General features: G+C 38.3%; 1 protein-coding gene across 2 annotated transcripts in view; it reads left to right on the forward strand.

Moving 5' to 3' along the window:
• Positions 1–25,587, forward strand: part of Slc9a9 (solute carrier family 9 member A9) — a 536,631-nt gene that overhangs the window by 340,739 nt on the left and 170,305 nt on the right. For both annotated transcript variants that reach the window (XR_007344170.1, XM_048794390.1), the window contains exon 12: positions 6,929–7,082. Coding sequence is in view for 1 of the 2 variants with exons in the window: in XM_048794390.1 (XP_048650347.1) it covers positions 6,929–7,082 (154 nt within the window). In the remaining variant the exon portion in view is untranslated. The remainder of the gene's footprint in view (positions 1–6,928; positions 7,083–25,587) is intronic.

Below are 25,587 nucleotides of genomic sequence, written 5' to 3' on the forward strand. Positions count from 1 at the left end.
AATCTCAAGAGTCAGGTGACTGGCCTGAATGACTGCATATGTTCTTAAGTCCCACATGATTTTGATGGGCACTTCTCATTAAAGAACACAATTCTAGCCTTAAAACCTCTATGTAGAGATGAAATAACAGATACCAGAACTCTAGACTCTTCCCATAGGCTTTAAGGGTCTCAATATGTAATAAAAAGGCAGACACTGGACATGCAAAAATAATCACTCAACCTAGAAAGTATCAATCACTTTTCCATATTTATCTGGAATGTGGAAGAATCAGAAGATTCATCTGTTTGTTTATTCAGTGAATACTTATTGAGCATCTATTATGTGTCTGGGATTGCTCTAGATGTTACAGGCAAAAAGACAGAGTGGATTGAAATGCTCTGTAAGTGCCCTGTGGACAAATATGGGTTGTCCCACCAATACAAGGCAGTAAAACCCAGGCTTTGCAGATCAGCTGTAATTAGGCAAAGTTTGAGAGAGCTACAGAAGGAACTGGAGAGCACTTGGGTGAAAACAAACAACTCAAGTGTGCAAAACTGTACACAGAGACTCTTACCACTCTATCCATTTCAGTGCCTTAAATGCTGCACATCTGTTGACAGGGTCTGATGAAGCAAAGCAATCTTACATTTTTCTTCAGTCTGCACTTTCAAAACATCTCTTTTGCACCTCTCATATACCTTGTCACAGTTTATCTTTTAAGAGAGTCTTTTTTTTAGGACCCTGAGCTCAAGAATAGAGGATCCAACCTCCCTCATCATTTCCATTCCTCTCTGTCTTGGACAGAGCTTAGTGCATAGTGAACACTCAAAAAATGTTTATCGTTTTGCCTTATTGTTTTGCACTTTAAATAAGGATGCCCTAAGAGGTCTTTATATTCCTGAGATCTAAATATGTACACAGACAAACACATACATCTGTGACCCCCATCCATTCAGAACACATTTGCAAATTTTTAATCGATTAAAAGCTTCACTTTTGCTCTGTAAAGATAAACAGGAAGCTACAGCTCTCTGCAGCAGGGGTCCTTGCTAGAAAGCCTTCCTTGGTTCAATAGTCTTCTATTGTTATGAATAGAACGCGAACATAATTAACATAAGAATCCCTAGGAGGCCAATTTCAAATGCAACCACATTTAATTGTAGGTAATTCTTTTATTCCCCAGGATGATGCTAACTTTCCAAATGGGGATATGAAATATGTCAAAATGCCTGCAAAGTCAACCCATTTAAAATGAAATGCTATAGTCTAGTAACTCCCAAAAGTATAGAATTCTTTCCATCAGTTGGCCAAAAACAAAGAGGAAAGGAAAAGTAAGCCAAAGGGTCAAAGTACGCAGAATACAAAATAAAACAAAGGTTTTGATGAGTTCTGAATTTCCCGTTTCCAAGCAAAATAGTATGTGTTCTTTGGAAATGTTTCCCTAAGAAGCACACCCTAAGTCAATATTAATTTTTAATTTCTTACTATTTTTCTGGTAGTCTAAGTAATTTGTTTCAATTCTAAAATTCTCTATGGCCCAAATCCATGGTGTTAAGAAGATAAGATCAGGTGCACCCAGCCTCCACACAGGAGGTAATCGATGCATATGTATTAGATGAAGCAATGAATGGCTATTGATTTGACATTCGTCCAGGCTCCACATGTATAATGAGAAACCTCATAAATGCATCCTCATAAAGGACGAGCGGGACAGAGGCAATAGTTTGTTCTAGCTGGACTTTGAAATTAGCTTCACTTTGTCCACGTGGCAGCCTTATGGTTCCTAAGCCCAAGCTTCCTGCATTGCCAGCCATCTCACATGTGGAAATATTTTAAATGCCACATGTAACCAGGACTATTGATCGATGATCTCTTCCCTGAGGCCATCATCTTTACATGTTTTTCAAGGTGGCCATCATATTCAGAAGTCATCTTGTCAACAGCTTGGAGTTTGGCCCTCAATTAGCAGTGTTTCTCAGCCTGCCACAAGTATATAGCTGTACTTGTCAGTTTTTTCCCCCAGAAATCTCTAAATTGCATGTCCCATAAATAGGGATTTTAATATGTGAGATATATGTAATAATATAGTATTGTATATATATATATATATACTAGAATATATATTATATATAATATATAACATATAATAATATAATATATTAATAATATATAATATATAAATATACAATATAATATATAATGTTATATATTATATATTATAATTTATGATATATAATATATATATAATATTATTATATGGGTGTGGCTATGTGATTCCCCAGTGATGGGAATACTCTTTCTCTTCATTATAGGCCTCTTAAGTGTTCAGAATTTCTGATGTATAGAAATTCTTTTATTAATATCTACTTCAAATAATATATATAATATATGTACATATATATTATACATATATATATATGTATTAGAAGTCAGATTAATAGATCTCTTTGAGTCTTTTATTTAAACCAAGAACTGCATGCATACAGATAATTTAGATTTAAGGGCATAGTTATGCTAGTTTAACATAATAATTATACATTATTAAACACACTTAGGAAGATTAACAATTCCTTATATCCCGCCCTTGATATTCAACATGAAAGAGTTTACAGTGAGCATGACATAGCAAGTTTAATTTGTATTCTGTGTTCTTTTCTTTTTCACACAAAACCAGAAGTAAAAAAATTCTCCAAATATTCATAGTAAGAAAGAAAAACAGTGATGTCTCTTCACCTAATGCCTCTAGTATCAGCCAACTTGGAGGTCAATGTTGCTTTCTGGGCATTTCTAGCAATATCAGCTTGAGGACTAGAGAAAATTAAAAGATCACCTTCTAACTCGAGGCCTGCTCTGTGATTGAATGCCGCTAGGAGCTTTACGTTGACCTATAAATTCTTTCTTTAGATACAGAAGTCTGTTGCAAAACTGTTCGTTGAGTCGTTATTCCCAAAGGACACCATTTGTATTTCCTGCAGAGAATATCATTAAAATAGCTCCCACTATTAAGGGCTACCAATCCTCCAGTCCGCCTGTCCCCAGCTGGGTGTGTCTATGGGATCCCCAGTGATGGGGACACTCTTCTTCTTCATTACAGGCCTCTTAAGTGTTCAGAATTTCTGATGTATAGAAACTCTTTTATTAATATCTACTTCAAATGTTATCTTCCTTATCTTCAGGCCATTTCCTTGTCTACATGGAGATTTAGAATAATTTCCCTCCTCCATTACACTTTGTTCCTGGAAGGTATTTTATAATCGGAATGTGCGCTCCTCTCTCTTCCTGACGCTTCCTTGTTTCAGGCAAAATGTATTAAATCTCTCTCGTCTAATCCTCCAGATCTCGTTATGCCACTTGGCTCTTATATGTTCTCAGTGTAGAGATAAAAAGGAGCATTGTACTCTAGGTTGGGAACATGGAATAAGAGCCAGGATGGTTATAGTTTTCTTTATCCTCCCCCATATCTGGTTTATAAAATTGAGAAAAGATTTGGAAACTTAAAAGCCATGTGCTACAGTAAATATTATAAAAAGCAGATCATTGAAATATTTTATGTTTCTTATTTAAAAAAAAAAATCACTACTCTTTGACTTATACTCACTATCATTACAAACCTTTATTTGTCCTGTCACACAACATAGGAACAAGAAGAGGTCTTGCAAGTCCTGGGTTTCTCAAGAGGGACCTTCTACTTTATCTTTTTTCTTTCCTACCTGTTTTTTTTTTGTTGTTGTTGTTGTTGTGGGTTTTTTTTTTTTTTTTGTACCAGGTATTGAACTCAGGCACTTAACCACTGAGCCATATCCCCAGCTCTTTTTTGTATTTTATTTTGAGATAGGGTTTCAGTGAGTTGCTTAGGTTCTCTCTAAGTTGCTAAAGCTGGCTTTGAATGCACAATCCTCCTACCTCAGCCTCCCGAGCCACTGGGATTACAGACATGTGCCACTGAGCCTGGCTCCTACCTGTGTTTTTATTACTCTTCACCAAAGTCTACATTTCCATTTTTATTAATCTCATAACACTTGGAAGTTGTAGCATTTACTATTTAATTTACTATTTAATAAATATATTAAATAGTAAATGTATTAAATAGTAAATGTATTTAATATGGATTCAAAAAAAACCTCTATCACTACAGTGTTATTAAAGAAGAAAAGGTAAAATAATAAAAAAGCAGATTTTAATAGATTAGCAAGGGTCACAGAGATTGTAAAAGTATGTATTCAGTCTGGAATATTTTTTAAATGTCTTTAAACTAATTACTAATTTTAAGTCCATAAGTTTAGTTTTCCTTATTTTCTCATACATTTTTTTACAGTAATTGTTCCTAGGAAGATTTTTTTTTTTGTAGATACGTGCAAGAGTAATCAAAGTTTTTGTAGAAAGACAAAATAATTGGAATAATTAAAACAATTTTGGAAAAAAAGAACATGTAAGAAGAATCACTCTACCCAATATTAAGGTTTACTATATAGATATAATAATCAAGACAGTTTGCTATTAGAAAAATAGATATATACCTCAATGGAACAAAATACAGAACTCAGAAACAGAGTCACATAAATATACCTAACTATTTTTTTACAAAACCTAACTCAATGGGACAAGTAAGCATCCACAGGAGAAAAAAATGAGCCTCAATATAAATCTCTCACTTCATAAACATGCTAGAGCAAAATGATCATGGACTTAAATGTAAAACTATAAAACTTTTAGGAAAAAAAAAAAACCTCTTTGAGATCTAGGACTTAGGCAGGATTCTTAGACTTGACTTCCAAAAACACAATTCATAAAAGGAAAACTCAACAAATTAGATTTCATCAAAGTTAAAAAATTTTACTCGGACACAACATCTTTGTTTGTATGTGGTGCTGAGGATCGAACCTGGGCCTCACGCATGCCAGGCGAGCGCGCTACCGCTTGAAACACATCCCCAGCCCAATACAACAGTTACTAATAGGGCATTATGTAAAAATATGGATGTGTAACCGATGTGATTCTGCAATCTGTATTTGGGGTAAAATTGGGAGTTCATAACCAACTTGAATCTAATATATGAAATATGATATGTCAAGAGCTTTGTAATGTTTTGAACAACCAATAAAAAACTTAATTAAAAAAAAACTCCCTTACAATGTGCTCAAAAACTGGAAAAAAAATAAAAATAAATAAAAAATAAATAAATAAATAAATAAAAACAAATGTTTAATGCTAAAAAAAAAAAAATTTTACTCGGAAAAAGACTCTTCAGAAGATGAAAAGACAAGCTACAGAGTGCAAGGAAATATTTCCAAACCATATATCCCACAAAGGATTATTATCTATAACACATAAAGAATTCTTTCCAGGTGTGGTGGCTTATGCCTGTAATCTCAGCAGCTTGGGAGGCTGAGGCAGGGGGTTCTCAAGTTCAAGTCCAGCCTTAGCAACTTAGCAAGACCCTAAGGAACTAAGTGAGACCCTGTCTCAAAATACAACATAAAAAAAGAGGAATCTGGGGGATGTGACTCAGTGGTTGAGGCCCCCTGGGTTCAATCCCTTGTACCAAAAAAATTTTAAAGCTCTCAAAACTCAGCAATAAAAAAAAAATCCAGCGATTAATTTAATTATCCCCATTTTAAAAGGTAAAGAAGATATGAAAGGCTATTTTATAAGGGGAGGGGGGATGGATAACAAATTATCACCTTAAAAACGGTTTAATTCCTTTAGCCGTTAGGAAAATAGAAATTAAGACAACAATAAATTATCATTCTTACCTATCAGAATGTTTAAAAAATAAGGACACAGAAAAATTAAGAATACAGAAAAAAAATATAGAATACAGAAAAAAAAATACAAAATACAAAAAAATACAAAAAAAAAATAAGAATACAGAAAAATTGGACGATTTTAATATTGCTGGTGGGAATGCGAAATGGCAGAGGTTCTCTGGAAAAAAAAAAAAACTTGGATAATCTCTTTAAAAACTAAACATGCAAATCTCATTCAAAACTCAGTGGTTGCACTCCTGGGCATTTATCTCAGAAAAATGAAAATTTATGTTCACAGAAAAACCTATGTGCCAATCTTAGTAGCCTTCTTTATAATAGCCATCAACTAGAAACAGTCTAAATGTCCTTTAATAGGTGAATGGTCAAATAAACCATGAAACATCCTCCCCAGGTGATACTACTCAATTATACAAAGGAACAGAGTACTGAGACATACAGCAACATGGAGACCCAGGGAATTATGTTGGGGGTGGGTGAAAGGCAATTCCAAAATGTTATAGACTGCAGGCTTCTATTTACATAACAACCCTAAGATGACAAATAACAAAAACATAGGGACCCAGAGCAGATTGCTTGCTGCCAGTTGTTGAGGACACATGAGGGAAGAAAGGTCATAAAAGTCCAGCAGGAAAGATCATGGAGGTGATAGAAATGTTCTGTATCTTGACTGTTTAGATGTCAATATTCTGGTTGAGATATGGTGCAATAATTTTGTAAGATGCTATCAATAGGGAAAGAGAAGAAAGTGCACTTAGGAATGCTCTGGGTTTTTTTTTTTTTTGGGGGGGGGGGTGTTTTTGTTTTGTTTTCTGGTACTGGGGATTAAACTCAAGTCCACTTATACACTGAGCCACATCCCCAGCCCTTTTTTATATTTTATTTAGAGACAGGGTCTCACTGAGTTGCTTAGGGCCTCCCTAAATTGCTGAGGCTGACTTTGAACTCATGATCCTCCTGTCTCAGCCTCCCAAGCCACTGGGATTACAAGTGTGCGCCACAGCACCTGGCTCGGTGTTATTTCTTAAAACTCCATATGAATCTAGAATTACCTCCAGATAAAGCATTTGGCTAAAAAAAAAAAAAAAGTAATTGTGTTAGTAAATTGTAAAGATAAAAGCAATTGAAAAGAAAATGAAGCGTGCAAGGTGCTTATTTTCTCTTTGGGGTTTTCCTAATAGGTTTGCGAGGAGCGATCGCGTTTGCCTTAGCTATTAGGAACACGGAATCTCAGCCCAAACAGATGATGTTCACCACCACGCTGCTCCTGGTGTTCTTCACTGTCTGGGTGTTTGGAGGAGGAACGACGCCCATGCTGACCTGGCTTCAGATCAGGTAAGTGGTACTGTTAGCCAAAGAGGTCACCCTGCCCCATGGTTGTTTCTGGTACTGCAGAATGATGGACAGTGGTAGATCTGGATCTCTTCCTAGAGTCAAGTTGACCTTCACTCTCCAGGTGAACCAGTGTGACCCAGCACCAACCAAACTGACTTTTCCAAGAGTGCTAGAAATCCTAGAATGGTGTCTACTTACAACGTGTTCCTAGGCATGGGTTTATTCATCTACTAGTTCTTCCACTCCACAGTATTAGAGTACAATGTGATGTGTGATGGAATTTCCAAAGAGAAAGTAAGACATGGGTCTTGTCTTCCAGATAGTCTAGTAGGATTATTACAGAAAAATCAGTGATACCAAGGAGAATTCCTCGCAGCACTTAAGATAGAAATAGGGACATGGGAACCCTTGAGTATATTTGGTTGGAGAGACATATGTTTAGCCAAAGGGGTGCTACAGACAGAAGCCAGATACTTTCTCACAGGAAAAAGAGGTCAAGTTTGCAGTCAGGAACCAGGCAGTAGTCACTGGCTGGAAGCTGATTTCTAGAAACCTGAAGCATACAGGTGGCCGACACATAGACAAAAACGAATAGCTGGAACAATGGGCAAAACTATTAGAAGATGTTCATGTCTTTATGTAAATGTTTCTGTGACCTGGGTCCTCATTTTCATTCCCTAGAAGGTAAAGTAGTGTAGGCAAATCACAGGTAATTTCTCTAATCCCTACATCTTGAATGTCATTCAGTCCCTCCCTGGTTTCCATCCATTCTCTAAGGCAAATTCCTGTCTACCACAGCTGACAGGAAAAGGTCCATCTAACTGGAAAAGGACTTTCAAGAAGATTCTTACAGATGAGTCCTCTCTTACAGTTGCCTGACATATCATAGGATTGAGTAAGTAATTGATGAAAAAAACTTAGAAGAGTATAATCACAAACATAAATGCTGTTGTTAAGCATTTACTGATAAACTTTTCTATCCATTTGACAAAGAGAAAGCAGAAGCAGGCCTCACACGTTGAGAGGAAGAAAGCTTGTGCTTAAATCAGGCCAAGTAGCTATGCATTAAACCAAATTCAAGGGGGGAAAAAAGACCTCTCAAAGTACTGTGAATATTGCTAAACACATAAAAGGGCTTTGACTAAAGGTGAATAGAGAGTGTTTTGAAAGGCTTGTTGAATTATTTTCTAGTCATATAAATGTGGTCTGCAATTCCATTCACAGTGGTGGTTACCTGTGGGCGCCTATGGATGAGTACACATATTACATTAAACTCTACAGCCCTGGATCCCCTGGAAATTGTTACTTAGATAGTGGTGAGCTGGGTATCTAGGAAATAAATTCAGGAGGCTGGATCCATGCATGAAAAATGAGGGTGTGGAAAGCAAAGGATAAAGGATGACAGTGCCCACAAGATAAAAGTCTTAAAATACTCCATCAGGTAAATCTAGAATATCTAGAACACAAGGTCGCAATGGCAAGGTTTTCTTAAAGTATTCAAATGCAACTTGCTTTCCATTGTTTCTGTCTTTACCCTGTAGAAATTGCAAATCAGTCATGTGTTTTATCCTAAAGTATGTACCTGACTCTTCTCTATACCTTCCAAAGACCTCAGTGGAGACTTCCAATAGGTGTTGTGACTTACCAGGTCTCATGAACTGGGTTCCACAGGGAGAGGGAAGTATAATAAGGGCCTTCAAGATGTCAGGACAGCTATCCAGATTATAAGACAGATTCTGATAATAAAGGATAGTGATGTAACTGGAGGTCAATCTAGGCCAGTATTATTTGGGCTTGGTGGAGATACAGCATGGGATTACAGGTCATGGACATGCCCCAGTGGGATTGGTTCCCAAAGACTTGATTAATTTGACCCCCATCCAGGAAGGGAGAAGGGTAATGGTGGGACTGGATGTATTAGGGAAAGAAGTCAGTAGGGCTCCAGTCTAGTGGACAAGATGGTAATCTCAGCTGAGAAATAGAGTGTAAATCTGAAATCAGGGCATAAACCCAGTCATAAAGGCCAGAGACCCATCTACGAGGATGTCAAAGAGAGAAAATTAAAGTTCATTGATACAGAGAAACCCTGGAAGTCAATTCAGGCAGATAGGGTACAAAGCAGCAAGAGTAGGACCAGTGGCTTCTCAAACTTGGGTAAGCACAAGAAGCACCTAGAGGGCTCATTAAAACTCACATTGCTGGGCCCCTACTCAAGTTTCTGATCCCCTAGATCTAAGTCAAGGTCTGAGAATTTGCATTTCTACCACAGTCCAGGAAATGCTGGTGCTGCTGGTCCCAGGCCCACACTTTGAGAACTGCTGGTTTAGAATTCCTATCCCTGGTGGAGATGGAGCCGATATTAGATACTGACAGATTTGGCTAGGGTTGCACAGGACCCCTGAGGCTGTGCACCTAAAACAGAAGGAGGCAGAGGCTCTCCAAGGAGAAAGAGTCACTGTGCATTGATGAATGGGGGGAAATAATCAAATAAACATTAAGGAACAGGACCATAAGTTAGGATTTAAGCAAGCACATACACATATACATGACATGAATTTGATCCTACTATGTTCTAGTGATACCATCTATGCTCCACTTCCCTGTTCTGGTTTGTAATGTTATCAAAGATATTCTCAGTTCCATATGGCTTTAAATTTTCAGCTGTCCATCATTTGACTACATTTAGCAAGGCTTCGCTTGTTTACTGAGCTCTATCTCATTAACCAACTTTCATGTCAGTCTCTTTCCATAAAATGCCAGAATGTAAGTATATCGCAATTTTAATAAAATGACAGAAATCAGGAAGCTTACGGGGGAGGTAATGAAAATGTGATATTGAATAAGAACAAACATCCTTGCTTGGAAGGCGATTTGTTTGCATGTGTTACGTGGCCTTCCGTTCTTGAGTCTACAATTTTTTTCTCTCTCTCTCTTAAATCATCAGGCAGGTACTTGAGTTGTTTTTTTCATCCCTTATAAAATTTTCCATTCAGTCACAAACTACCACAGTAGGATGCAAGTAAAATGTTTTATATAAGGTAAAAATTGGTGGTATTAATATAAATTGTACTTTGATGTGAATGACTTTAAAACAGCAATGATCCTGTGTTTAGAGAAACTCTTAATGATCTTTAGATATGAAATACATTCTCCACGATTAAGTCTGGTCCTGAGCATCAGTCAAGTTTCTTGTCTTGAAGCCACTTAATTTTCTTTTAAAATTTCTCTTATATTTTAAATTTTCTCTTGATTTTCTCTTTGGTACCATATTAGAAATAAGTCAGATATTTGTTTCTCAAAATTCTAGAGAGAAAGAAAACACTTCTCCAGCATTATTTTGGAGGTTTTCATGTCGAGGAAATCAGTGTGGTGACTTGATTAGAGTGTGGAATACATTAATACTGGCCATGAGGAAAACCCAACTCACGGTCTCCAAGGACCAGCTCTGCTGTTAGGCAGGAAACTAAAGCGATCCAAAGTGGCAAGCTTTCCCCGCAGAGCTCAGTCAACAGGATTATCAAGCAAATGATCACACATGCTTACACATCAACATCAAAGACCAAGGAGGTGGCACTCTCTGGCAGTGGCACCCAATAATTAAGGTTGGGATGGTAACGCCATGCTTGGTTTGGGGTAGGGCGCCTCGTGGAGCTAACAAGCTTTCAGCAAACAGTCCATGAGAACAGAGCCCATACCACAGGCAAACCCCTCCTGGGCTCCCCTAGATAAGGTGTTGGACCCAGCTCTTCAATATATATACACCAAAACACAGTGTGCCTCAACTAATGACTATATGGCCTCCAGACTGTGACCTCTAAACACTAGTAACTATCGAACAAAAGTAGCCAGCATTCAAGAGTCACTATTCTGTCCTGGATCCTAGAGAGCAAAGTGCCAGGCACAGTGGCTGGTGTCTTGCCTCTGCTCTGTAAAGCAGGAATAATAATAGTAGCTACCCCACAGGGTGGATGAGGCCTAGCAAGTGGCCACACTGTGGGGCTGCAGAGCCAGACTCCAGCTCAAACAGCCCAAGCCTAGAGCCTGTGTCCTGATTAGTGCACTCTTCTGCCCCCTGACTAAATGAGCTTATCCTGGAGGCTTGCAATGTACCTTGATTAACATATTCTCTAGGGGAAAAAAAGACATGTGCTTTTATAACCAAGACAGGCCTGTTAAAAACAAACACAGGAAATCTTCATCCATCATCAGGACTGGACAGACTTGCTCATGCAGTGCAGAAATTCTTCGGTATCGTCTTTCTCTTTGACTTGGAACTGTTAAAGGTAAATGAAGCCAACTCTAGAGGAGACCGTGGGGACATTTGTCTTCCTTAATTATATGAATTTATAATTATAGGAACTGAAGGAACTTGTCACCTTCATCTCCACCCCATTCAGATCCCAAGCCTTTCTGCTGTCAGGGTTCTTTCCCAAATCAACCTAAAAAAAGTTTGCAAACTCCAGCCTGTGTCCATTGCAGACTGAAAAACTTCTAGATAGTGCAGTGCCTCCAGTATCAATATTTTAGTTAAATATTTAAATTCTATTTTTGGTTTATGACCAAAAGCCATCCTAGAATGCTTTCTTTATTAGTTATACCCACTAGCTGCAAAGCTTTAAAATAACAGTCATCCTAGGAATGTACACAAAGATAAAGAGAGAATTCTCCTTGGTAATATTCTTGAATCTTGTAGCAGAGTTAAACACACTTGCTTATATGCAGACTTCTTTTATTACTGAGGTAAGGACCTATCAATTTAATATAATGGAGAGATACATATAGTCAAGTTCCATTGATAGCTGTCTTCTATTTGGGTTCCTTTCTAGAACCCAAATTTGCATGCATGTTTAATATTTTTAATTAGTTTATTAATGTAGTAAATAAGTGCATACACTCTGGAGTTAGGATATGTGAGTTCCAACCCACCTCTGTTTCTTACTACCTATGGAACTGCACATGGTAAATCCAGCTTTTGTAAGCCTCAACTTTATTATTTATATAATTGGAGTAATAATAATAATAATAATACCTCTTTAAAATTTATAAGTATTAATTATTGAAGGTATGAGGAACTTACAGTTTAAAGTAAATGCCCAACAAATATTGCTATAATAGCCAAAAGACTCTTATATACCCCTTTCAGATCCAAACATTCTTATTATTGCTTATGTCACTTATACATACACATAAAGTATTAATTAATTACATAGAAAACCAAACAAAAATAGTCTCTGGAGAATTTAATTCCTTTTGTGTAATAACTAGGTCCATCAGTTTCATAGACAACTCCTACTTCTTCTGCATTCAAAATGATAACTTCTTAAAAATTCTCACAAAAATAATTGCATGTATCCAGCAGCTTAAAATGATTCTTTCTGGAATATGCTTCTATTTCCTTCTCCACATAACAATCTTTGCTTTGGAACTTTTCAGACATTTAATTTGCATCATTTCATCACTTTGTATTGATTTTCATAACTTGTATTGATTTTGTACCAATTTATATACTTCGTGTCTCTATGTTTCAATTGGTAGACCTGAGAAATATGCTCTCATGAAACATGGAAAACTGATTTACTCATTTGAAGTAGAATTATGCTTTATATTCCCTACTTGCTACTCCCCCTTTAAAATTATGCTCTGTTTTCTTTATTTTCTTCTACAATGTCTCATAAATCCAAATATTTATTACTCGAATCAATCTAGTTTGACATATTACATTAGTAATATTGGCTAACTGTAGTAAACTTTTGTTGTCCTAAATTATTAAGGCTTTATAACAAGTTTTGTGAATTAGCAGCTCCTAAATTAGCTCCCAATGCCATCTGGGTTCTTTAAGCTGCCTTCTTTCTGGATACAGAACCTCTCAGCTCCAGAAATAACAGTCTTTCTCTCCACAATTGTCAGGAGCTATATTGTTATTTACCTTCTCTGAACATTTTCCTGTGAACAACAATATCAATAAACTTCACCCATTGGGTCACCAATGGTTGACAATGGTCATTCTGTTCTATTGATGAGAATGTATTAGCCTGTTATCATAAAATACAATCCAATATATAGTTGCTTTACTTCAAGTAATCATTATATTTCTTTAATATGATTATTTTTTAGTTATAGATGGACACAATCCTTTATTTATTTATGTGGTGCTAAGGATTAAACCCAGTGCTTCACCTGTGCCTGGCAAGTGCTCTACCACTGAGCCACAACCCAGTCCCTGTTTCTTTACATATAAATGAAGTCTGGAAGAAAAGTGATTTTGACTGTAGCAAATGGAGCAGGTTATTCAAAGGGTGGCAGAGTGGGTTCTAGTTCTGGCCAGGATGGAACATTCATACTTCACCCTCATCTTTTCCATTGAATTCAACCAAAAGCCCTGGGCCAAAGACATGTAGCAGTTCATTGGGACTCTAAAAAGCAAATGGTAGCATACAGATTGGGGAAGGGTGGCTGGAACCAGAATTCAGAGAGAGTACTGTTGAACCTGCAGTGAGTTTTCCACATTTTCTTCTCTCTGGAATCTCTTGACCTGGATTGCAAAGAACAGAACAAGGAGGGAAGGAGGGAAGGAGGAAAGGAGGGAAGGAGGGAAGGAAGGAAGGAAGGAAGGAAGGAAGGAAGGAAGGAAGGAAGGAAGGAAGGAAGGAAGGAAGGAAGGAAGGAAGGAAGGAAGTGGGGGGGGGGGCAGGCCATGAACAGAAATTCTGTTTCTGGTATCGGGAAGAGGAAAAAAAGAAATTCATGGGTCAGATGAGTGAGGAAATTCCCTGGATTAGTTGTTGTATCTTTCATTCTGTCTCACTCCAATACCAGGCAATCATGGGACAGCAGGTGACAGCAGCAGAATAGTAGAATGATTTTATTTTTTTAACCATGAAGTTGCTCTTTAAAAACATATCCAAGGAATTTCTTCATATGGTAGGGAAATGACATTAGAGAAGATGTTGGAGCAACAAAAATGAAGGAAAGGCAGCATAAAAGGTATAAATATCTATTTACTATGATAAACACTTCTCCTTTTAGTACTCTTAAAACATATATGATTGTTGAAAGAAATTTTTTAAGTTTATATTATGGGGAAGTGAGTAAAGAGGCTTTCCTGTAAGGTGATTAAATTTTATACATTCTATTTGAAGTAGTGAAAAATTAGCTCAAAATAACCTGAAAATTTACATATTTATATTGTAATTTCTAGATTAACCACTAAATATAAAAATGAGATGTATTCAAAAGTCTGGCATATACATATGATATATATATATTATGTGGAATACAAAACAAATACAAATTATAACAAATTTATATTATATATAATATATATGTATACATATTGTACATATATACATATATTTAATATATATGTATCAGATATATAGAATATATATGGAATACAAAACAAATTCAAATTATAACCCAAGAAGGCAGTAAACCAGGAAAAAACGCCAGAGGGAATAAACAGAAAACAAGTAATAAGATGGTAGATCTAAATCCAAACATACCATTTATTACATTAAATTTAAATCACATAAATATAACAATTGAATGAAAGAGATGGTCAAATTGTATAAAAAATAAGACTCAGCTACATGCTGTCCATAAGAAACATGTTGTAAATATAATGATATATGTAGATTAAATGTAAAAGAATGAGAAAAGTTATACCATGCAGACACTATTTCACCTGAGGCCGGAGTGGCCATATTATTCTCAGACAAAATAGTCTTCAGAGCAAGAAAATTTCCCAGAGATAAAGAGGACATTGTGTAGAAATTAAATAGTTCATTTAACAAAATAATATGACTGTATAAAACGGGAATGCACTTAACAACACTTAACAACACAGCTTTAAAACACAAGCAAAAAAAAGAAATAGACACATCCATACTTACATTTGGGAACTTAATACTCCTGCCTGAATAATTAATCTAACAAGTAAACAGAAAATCAGAAGGACATGGAGCAACTAAACAACACCAATAACCAACTGGATTTAATTGACGTGTGGAACACTCTACCAAGAGCAGCATGAACGAGTCCTATTGTAAGTCATCAACAAACTTTATCAAATTAAGGAGGACTGATAGCGTAGAGTATGTGTTCTCTGACCATAATGAAATTATACTCCAAATAGAGATCATAAAAAATGACTGGAGAATCTCCAAATATTTAGAAATTAAATAGCACAGTTCTAAACAACCTGAAAGTCAATGATGAAATCTCAGGGGAAATTAGGAAATATTTCAAAGTAAAGGAAAATGAAAATATAACATATCAAAATTTGTGTGACACAGTTAAATCAGTGTTCAGAAAGATATTTATAGTTCTAAATGCTTATTTTAGAAAAAGAAGGATAATAACAAAACTTACTAAATGATTCAGCCTTCCCTTTCCTGAGCATTTACCCATGAAATGAGGGTAATCCATGCTACCTATTACTGAAAATTAAATATGTAAACATGAAGTGAGAAAATACATATTAACATCCTTTGAGCAGTGCCCAGCACTCATTATATAATTGTATTTTACTTATAGTTTTTATTTTAAAATGTTGGATGAACCTTATTAATAACCTTTTAGCACATGCTGAGATAATCATATTGTTTTTCCTCTTTGTCAATATGATGAAATATATTGATGTCTTGATATTGAAGTATCCTTACATTCTCAGGCTAGCTATTTTGCCCTAAAATTTTGTGTCTGTAATAACAATAGCTGAGAGTAGACTGTACTCTTCTTTTTTGGGGTGGGGGCACTGTCTTTAATGGGTTTAGATTTTATTAAGGCTGTGCTATACTCATAACATGAATTAAAGACTTTTCCATTTTTTCACGGTCTGAAAGAGCATAGCATGAAATGATCTGATCTTTAGAAGCTGATAGAAGTCAGCTGAAACCCTAAGCTCCTCATTTTTAATGTAGGAAAATTGTCATTGTGGAGCTCAGGAATGGCCACGTGTTGGCAATTTCATATGGTTCAACTTAATAGTAAAATGAATATCCACGTACCCTTCCCCTGGTTTTACCTATTGTCAATAATTTGCCTATTTTGTTCTTTTCACCTTTCTCTTTCAGTTAGATAGATGATAGATAGATAGATAGATAGATAGATAGATAGAGATAGACATAGAGATAGGGATATACAGATGTATACACACACATATATACATAAACTTTAAATATATTTATATTTATATGTAAATTTGTGGGATTGTTTTGCTGCTGGTACTATTGTTGACATGCAGTGCTGGGGATCAAACCTAGGGCCTTGCACATACATGCTAGACAAGTACTCTACTACTAAGCTATACCACCAGCCCTGTATTTATTTATTTCTTTTTCATTAAACCATTTGAATAAGAACAGACTTATCTAAATACAGAAGCATACATTTTCTAAGGATAAGGACATTCTCTTAGAAATCAAAATGCCATTGCTATACCTAAAAAAAATTTAAAACAACATTATTATGATACCATTGCTATACCTAAAAAATACATATTCAAATTTCTTAGTTACTACAAAAAATTCAGGTTGAAACTTTTTTCAGCAAAAATACTCATTGATAGTGTTTTGTGCTTAATAATGCGTGTTTCCTGTGTTGCTTGCTTGTTTTGGTGCTGGGGGTTATATCCTATATGAGCAGGCACATGCTGAGGGCTGTCCTGCTAGTGGCCACATACCACTGTGGGTGCTCCGCTATCCATTCACACAGTTACATTGGCAGCTCCACTGTAAAGGTATATACTTTTGCATTTATAATTTATTTTCAATCTTTGGGATGATATTCAAGCTGTAGAGAATATCCTTTGTCCAATAATCTTCTACTCACTGTTTGAACAGCCATTGATGATCCTCACTGGATTAAACTATTGCATTTGGGATTATTCCATTTTGATATCTCCCTGATAGTCTTTTTTAATTTTTTTTTTTTTTTAGTTTTAGGTGGACACAATATCTTTATTTTATTTTTATATGGTGCTGAGGATCGAACCCAGTGCCTCACGCACGCCAGGCGAGCACGCTACCACTTGAGCCACATCCCCAGCCCCCTGATAGATAGTCTTTTAAAGAGAGCTTCTTAATTGCTAAATGATTACAATGTTAACCACCTTTTTATTATTTATTTCCAATTTGTTGAATTATCAGAATGTAACCTGTGATCGTTCTACTTTTTCAAAAATAAGATTTTCTTTGTGACCAAGAGGATAACTAATTTGGGTGGATGGATGTCCCACAGACATGAATAAATGTGTTATTTGCTATTTTCAAGAAGACAGTTCTACACATATATATTGAGTTTCTTGATTATATACTCAAATTCTCTATATCTTTATATTTTTGCAAGATGTGTCAGATTCTGAAAGAATTAACATTCTTGGGATTTAACCACTATAATTTTTGTTATCAAAGTTTTAAACTTATGTAGCATTAATTATATTATTATATATGACTATTAATAATGATATACATGTATACTTGGCTGCTGAGAGCCATAGCTGAGTCCGAATGACGCATGGCATTTTTGCCAGAACGGAGTGGTTGAGAGGCCAGCAAGCCATTGAGATGATAATGGTTATGTTAAGCTGTGTATTCAATTGTATATTAGACCCCTGCTGTCCGCCTCTGCCTGCTACTTTGGAGTTCTCACGGGATTCCCGGAGAGTTCCCATTGGTTGGGGAAGTGCCTTTCTGGTTGGTGTGTGGTGTTCCTGGAGAAGGCCGCGTGCATGGCGTTCTCTGGAGTGCGGAGAATAAAGGAGTTCCTGTTTTGAACCTACAAGGCTGTGTGGCTGGCTGCTCGGTTATTTTGTGCCCAGCCAGACTGTGGCACTTGGCTGGTGTGTTTATGTGGTAGATCATTTCATCACAATTAGAAAATCTTCAAATTCACCTTTGCCTTTGACTGACATGTCTTACTCATCCCAGAAATGAAATTTAAAATGATCGCATCTTCTGCACACATTCATGTCCCTCTTTTATCTTCTAGCCTTGGTTATGTGAAATCCTAAAATAAGGAGAGAAAGCAATATTAAAAAGTCATTTTTATAAGTACTAGGCAGTGGGGACTTTCTCTCTTTGCCTCTATTTTATTTTATTTTTTCATGAGCAATGAGCTAGTTTTGCTTGAAAAAAATTTCACTATTTAAATCAATATCATATAATTCCCTGGAATTCTTAACTCTTGTCAGAAGATAAAGTCTTATTTTTCAATCTGTTAAAATCTTTTACCTGCTACTTTGCATTTTAAACCTAAATGAAACTGTTTAAGAAAAATTACTGTGCAAAATCCAAGGAACTATAATAAAACACGTATTTTGCATCTACCCTAAAGATCAATTGCATAGCCAAAATATGGAATTTTAACTGGAACTTTTAAAATTAAATGTTGGGTTCTGCCACACAGAATCATATTGAAGAAATTGCTTAAAACAAGGAACTGCCCATTAGAGGCAAGATATGCTTTAATATAGATTTTGTTGTACTCAGTGCAAATATCTGATTTGCAAAAACGCAAAAGAAATATTTAGAACATCAGCATTCTCTGTCTCTCTCTCTCTCTCTCTCTCTCTCTCTCTCTCTCTCTCTCTCTCCCTCCCTCTCTCTCTTTCACTGAAGATGAACCCAGAGCTAGGCAAGTGCCTCCCCCTGAGCCACATCCCCAGTCCTCTTCTTTTTGAAACCCCTTTCTTGGTGCCAAATTTGCAGTCTAGAGTGGCCAGTCATGAAGCTGCATCTGTGTTTAGAGATGATTCAAAACTCACGTCTAACCGTTTGCTTCTCAAAGGCCCTGGAAGCAATTGAATTCTGTGGAATTCAATTCAGACATCAGGGGTCACCTCCTGTCCCCTCTCTCCTCCTTGGGCACAGTATCCACACAGGAGTCCCTACCAGGCAAACTATCCTCTTTTGAAATCCAGTGCTGCGATGCCAGCCAGCTATGGGTTGGGTCGCCCCCTCTGAGGGCCATGGCAGCCCACTCTGGGGTCCTCGAGAGGGCCCTCTGGCTGTTCTGCCTCTGCTGCAGCCTGTGTCCTTATGCCTCGAGGTTTATTCCTATTTAGTGATCAAAATCATCCCACCCTTTTCTTTTTTAAATTTACTGTCACCATGAGTCTGTCCATTTTTGTATGGGGCCTCTGTCGTTTCAGTGGGATTCTCACAGAGGGGAGGTATATACATTTGAAATAGGAAACTTAATTGTGTGTTTCATTGACCAATACCAGGCATTTGAGCAAGGGTTTAATTTTTGTGAGTATTCAAATAATGAAAGCTTGTTTCCTAAAATTAGAAAACTAAAAAATTATTGTAAGAAATAAAATTCACCTGAAGTTGTTTCACACAGAGATAATTACTGCCAGCACTTTAGTACATTTTTCTAAAGCCTTTTTTTTTCTTGGCAAATCATTTTTTACTAAATTCAGATATTCTGTTTTTTTACTTAACAATATAGCATGATCACTTTCCAGTTTTATTTAGCTATCCCTTGAGATTATGTTTTCAAGGACTGAATAACAAACACACATGAATATACCTAAATTGCTTATTTAAATTGGTGCTAAAATACAGTAGGCTAGAATGATGTTAGACAATTATGAATGATATTGTGATTATTACATTTTTATACAAAGGTTTTGGAATCTCTGTTTATTTTCTTAGGAGAGATTCCTAAAAGTGGGATCGGCAAATCGAAGGACACCATACTTTGAAAGTTCAAAATACATTTTGCCACAATTGTTTTTCCAATGAGGTTGAGTTAATTTAACTACCAGCCACATAATCTGTTCTTTCCTTGGTGATTTCCCAAACTGCTTCTTATTGGCCTCGTATGCCTGTGTGTTTCTGCAAGGCCTAACATTGTTTTTAACGCTTTACCCCCAGCTCATTTCTCCCAGGTCTGCAGAAAGATGTTCCTTTTTTTTGTCATTCAGTAGAACCTCTTGCTGGTCTCTGTGCTAGTCCTGTCTTTGCTAGGACTTAAATATGGAGAAGGTGTTCCAGGCTCCGCATTTGCTAGCAGACAGGTGTGTGGATGGCCCCTGGCTCCCCTCAGCGCCCATCTGGCTGTTCATCACATCCCTGTCCTGGAGCCATAGCGAGCAATTCCATTTGCAGCATTTAAAACAGAGGCACAAAGGACTTTCTGCTTTCTCCCTGCCTGGCTTCTGGGGCCTTTGACCAATGAGGCACACTCCATTCCGGGCATCTCCACCTGTGGCCTCCAGTTTGCTGATGGGACACACACAGCCTTGGGACAGTGTGCCATTGCAAAAGTCAACCTCCATCTCTTCATCCTTTCCTTTCTTCATTCATATTTATTCAACAAATATTTATTGGACTTCTACTCTGTGCCAGCCAGCACACAGAGCCTAGAATAAAGTAGAGACAGACGTCCACGATTGTGTGGCTTATGCAAACTCCCAACTTCCGTTTCTGCCCTCTGACTTTGCCACAGGTTTTTTGATTGATAGGAGCACATGTTCTCTAAACTGGGGCAGACAGAGGATGTGAACAGTATGTCTCTGCTGTCTTGCAGACAGACAAGAGTGCTCCATCCCATGAAGGGAAATAGGAGCGAGCACTGGTTGCTTTCTTCACAACAGCTCTGTCTGCCTTCTTGAAGATCCCTATGAGGTTGTAACTCTAGCTTGTCCGTTATTTGGGGTTTCAATGACACTGGAGTTGTTTGCCTTTTCTGGGACTTGAAAAACATTTTAGTAGGAAGTTAGCAGTCACCATTAGGAGGTGCTAACTGGAAACCATTTTGAAGAGAAGTCACACAGAGAATTTGCAAACCACAATTTGCCCTAGAATTTTCCCCACAAGGTGAACTTGGAGGCAATGATTTTCAGAGAGAGAATTTCTCTGTTGGCAATAATAGAAACACAAAACTATGGGAGTAAATTTGTTTTGTAAACCTAATGATGCTATAGTATAGTTTTATTTTTTTTTACTTGTTTCACTTAATATTTCTACCTTCAATCCTCATCACAAATATTCAGCGAGGATTTTTTTTTTTCTCAGTTGCTGAGCCGAATCCTCAGTCTATTTAACTCAGTTGGAAGCCAAGGTGAAATGGAAATCTGGCTTGTGTTTACATCTCCACATAAATTTCTCATTTGGGTTGTACAGAGTGAACCATAGCTTCCAATTCATGCTATAAAAAATAACATGATTCTGGCTTCCTCCAAGTGTTATTTCCAAGAGGTGGGACCCCAGTGGCATAACGAGGTAGTTTGTGTCCCACATCCTCTGCAAGCAGGAAGGTAGAATTTTGTTGCTCATGGCATCAACATATGTGTTTCTTAGACTCACTTGGTCACACAAGCATCCCTCCTTCAACTACACATGCATGTGAGTCCACACACACAAGTGTGCCATGCAGACATCTCATGCCATCTTGAAATGCTGTTCAGACATTTCACACTTCTCCTCAGTATAGGCTTTTCTCTCTCCCAAGACAGCCTCCCCCCCTCCTTACCTGGATGGCTCCTGTTTCTCCTTCATGCCTCCAACTAAGTGTCGGATATCTCCTCTGAAAACCCTTTTCTCAGAAGCATCCTCATGCTCCAGTTAGAATAGGTTTTTTCCTGCTTTGTGCACCCACCCCCACCCCGACACCTCCCTTCCTGCAGATCACAGGCCCCAGAGGGAATTCAGGTTACACTTGTACACCTGGATGGCAGCTCTCCACTGGAGACCCTGGGACCCCTGAGAGCGAGGGAAGGGCTGGTCCTCTTGCCTCAGCTCTTCACACAGGCGTGGGAGGCAACAGGCACTCAGCTTCTTGAGGCTGTCCATGGATCATCCTGACGTTCCCAGGCCCATTCGCTCTCCCACTCTACTGGACAACAAATCCTACCTCTTCTTCTCTCCTCGGGCGCTCATCTCTTCTTCCCCAGTTTGCTCTTTAAGCTGGTGATCTTCCCAATTCACTAAGAGGATGGAAGCCATCAAAATGATTCCACACACTGCCCCCTATGAGTACGTGCCTCCCTGCATCCGTGCCCTTCAACTCCACCTTCCATCTGACTTGCAGTAGACAGATTGGCCTTGCCCCAGTGAAGGCCAGCCTTCCATCAGTGAGTTAGTCACAGCCTCTCACTTACTGGAACACATCAGTCCAACATCTGTCTGTCTTCTCTCTTATATCCTCATTTTGTCCTCTTCATTAATTTGAAAACCTGGCTTAATTACTTTCATCTTAACGAAATTAAAAATGATCTTTTATCCACAAGTGCACATGCATGTGAGTCCAGCCACATGCTTTCTTTCTCCAGCCACACCCCTATCCATTGTCTCTTGTCCTTTATAGCAAAATCCCTCAGAAGATATCTACAAATCTCTTCTCACTCTATGTTGAACCTATTCTTATCAGGCAATGGTGCATCATCCCACCCAAGCTGTTCTTATTTGTATTTATACTCCCCTCCATAGTGATAAATCCAATGATCTAGCTCACTTTTCATTTTTATTAGACTATCACCCACATTAAACAAAATTGATTTTTCTTGTTTGAAATATTCTCTTCATTTGGATCCTGGGACATACTCCGCTTAGCTTTCTTAATACCTCCCTGTTTGCTTCTTGGCCAGTGTATAAGTCAACTTTTGCTGCAGAAACAACTAGCCCTAATATCTCAATGGTTTCCAATCACATAGACACCTTTCTTATTGGAGTTATAAAAGACTTGTGGCCACCTATATGTCTGCCTGACACCACTGGGCTCATCTGTGTCTCACCTTTGCTGGACTCCATTGGGGCTCTGTGCCAACTGTGCCTAGGGAAAAGGATCAGTGCCATTGGCAGCGTGCTGTTCTCTCCTGGCAGAGGATGGGAACAAAAGGATGGAGACACCCAAAGTTTCTAAGAGCTTCTGCTCTCCAACTGCAGAGGGAGAGTCACAGTTTGGGCAGTTGCTATCTTCTTACCAAGAACGTATCCAAGGGGTGTTTCCTATTGGTTGATCTGTGTGATATAATGGAACCTATGTGGAGTTGTCCTTGACCCTGTCCTGGAATGTCACCTGGGAGGACAAGATCATGGAAGAGCATACCTGGGGCTGTTCAGTCAAATGTTCAGGGCCCAGGGAACCAACGGTTAAACAACCCAGGGGTAGGGCGCTTCTGAAGGACCCTCATGAATGTCCACAGGAGCCAACTTTGGTATCTACCATAGCCAAGGGAAATACACCATAGTCACCCAGTCAAAGAAACTTTGTCACCTTCTTACTTCTTCTCCTTCCTTGTCCCCTAGCATTGGAGAAGCCCAGCTATCAAGTAGGAGTGGGGCAGGGAGGAGCTGGAGGAGATAAAGACCCCTCGTAGCAGCAGGCCCCAGTTCGTGGAGGGCACTTGCTTCCAGTGAAATTCAGATGCTGTTATTATTTCATACAACTGAAAACAGCTTTTACTGAACTGAAAGTATTTCTGTGATTACAAGTGACCAGAAGACATTAAAAAAAAAAAACTATCATAGAGTAATAAAAAGTCACAGGATCCTATCTCATGGAGGGAGCCTGAAGAAGTAGGTCGGGGTGTATGTATAGTTCTGTTTCAATCCCATGAGCCCCCTGTGCTCCCTGTGCCCCAGGCCCCTCTGTTGTTCCCTGGGCTGATTGCATCTGCCTGGGCCTCGTAATGCTCCCAGGTTGATCACAACTTCTTGGAAACCTGGTGACGTCATTGACATGTTTGACCATGAGACCTCAGGGGCCACAACCTTCGTTTACCATTGGCCGGCCTCACATTTGACCCTGTTTATGTACAGGAAATCTAGGCCTTTGGCCAATTCAGGACCAAAGCATTTTGCAGTTAGAGTGTTGAGGCCCATTTCCTCTTTCATTTATAAACACAGTTGGAGCCGATTCCAAAGTGTCTTTAGGAAGTCAGTAAAAACATTTAGGCATAGCTATGACTGTTTTATGAAATTTCATCTATTGCTTTGACCTCGCTTGTGCTTAAACAAGGAAATAAATGCCCTGGTGTGACCACAGCGGAGTGGAGGCACGTTCAACCGCAACACCACCCACTTCAAGTCAGGAAACTCTAGCCAGGGATCCATTTCCTACTTTATTAAGCCCAGGAACGCAACTGAGTGTGACTAAGGGTAACTGAGAACTGGGGTCCGTGGAATTTGTTTTCTGGCCAAGAGAACAACAACTCAATCGCTACTGGAGTGAAGTGCAAAATATATTCTTTTGCCTTCGTTAGAGCTATTGTTACTTGTCAAGCCTCGTTGAGACTGTGGGATCAAACTTAAACAGGAGAGCATGAATTCTCACTCTTGGAAACTAAGAGAACCACTGGGAATATTGCCTTCCATTCCCAGTGCTACCCATGCTCCGTGTCTGACCTTGAACACCACAACTTGGGTCCTTTCTTACACTTAGAAGAGAGACTATTGCTCATTAACACTCAATACCAAGCGAATTTTTTAGATGCTCATTTAGACATAGAGTTGGCTACCTCGATCCCTCACCTGGGGGTTTATTTGCTTATCTAGTTCTTCATTTCTTAAAACGGTATCCTTTGCAGAAGCACCTCAGGGTACAAGCAGCACATTAAAACAGTAATTAAAATAGGTAAAACATTACAGAGCAGCAATCAAAGGAGCAGCAAATGAGGCTATGTCTTAAAACATTATTGTGCTGAAAACCTTAAGAAAACAGTTCACCTGGTCCATGGAGCAGGCATGTGGGCACTGTCATGGCTCTGAGAAATGGTAACTGTGGTGCTATGAACTATTTTAAACCTGGCTTCTAAGATGTTATTTCCAACCCTCCCTACCTTGGCCCTACTGTAGGCGTGGCTTGTTTTATAACGCCTCTTAATGTGTCTCTTTAGCCAGAAAGGGTTACGGGGGATTCAAAGGCCTCTTTCTTTCCTGGAGGCTGTAACTAGAGTCCTCAGTTGTACTTTACATGGCTTAAATGGCACATGATTATGCCTAAGTACTGGAACAATCAAAAGACCATAACCCCAGAGAACAGTCTTCCCACTGAGTAGGAAAATCCTTGTCATCTATCCCTAGTTCCCACCCCATCGGGCCTCACAGACTGGCCTGGATTTCCCTCCATGACATTGTGTCTGCTCCCGTTCTGGTGCATGCCTGAGCAAGGGCCTGTTGTTTGCCACTAACTGACTTCACCAGTCCTGTTTGACTTTCTAGTGTTAATAAAGCTGATTTGCGATGTGGGGTTTTAACAGGCTAGAATTTGCGTGGGTAGCAAGCAATCTGCAAAAGCCAATAAAAGTGTGGTTGTCCAGTTTTTAAGCATAAGAGGGCTTGGTGAGTGTTCTGTCATGGGAAGCTGAAAATGTATTGTTTTATTGAAATGGGGGCACCGCTCACTGAGATGCTGCTCCGTAAGGACATTTGGAGTCTTTTCAGAAGTTCTGGAGGAAGCCTGTCTTGTTTGTTTGAAATTGTCCCTTCAAGTACACCTTGGTCTACATCAGTCTTCAAGGGCAGAGTTCCATTCGGCAGGCACCTGACTCTGGCCC

Source organism: Marmota marmota, unplaced genomic scaffold, assembly GCF_001458135.2.
Source record: "Marmota marmota marmota unplaced genomic scaffold, marMar, whole genome shotgun sequence".
NCBI classification, from domain to species: Eukaryota; Metazoa; Chordata; class Mammalia; order Rodentia; family Sciuridae; genus Marmota; species Marmota marmota.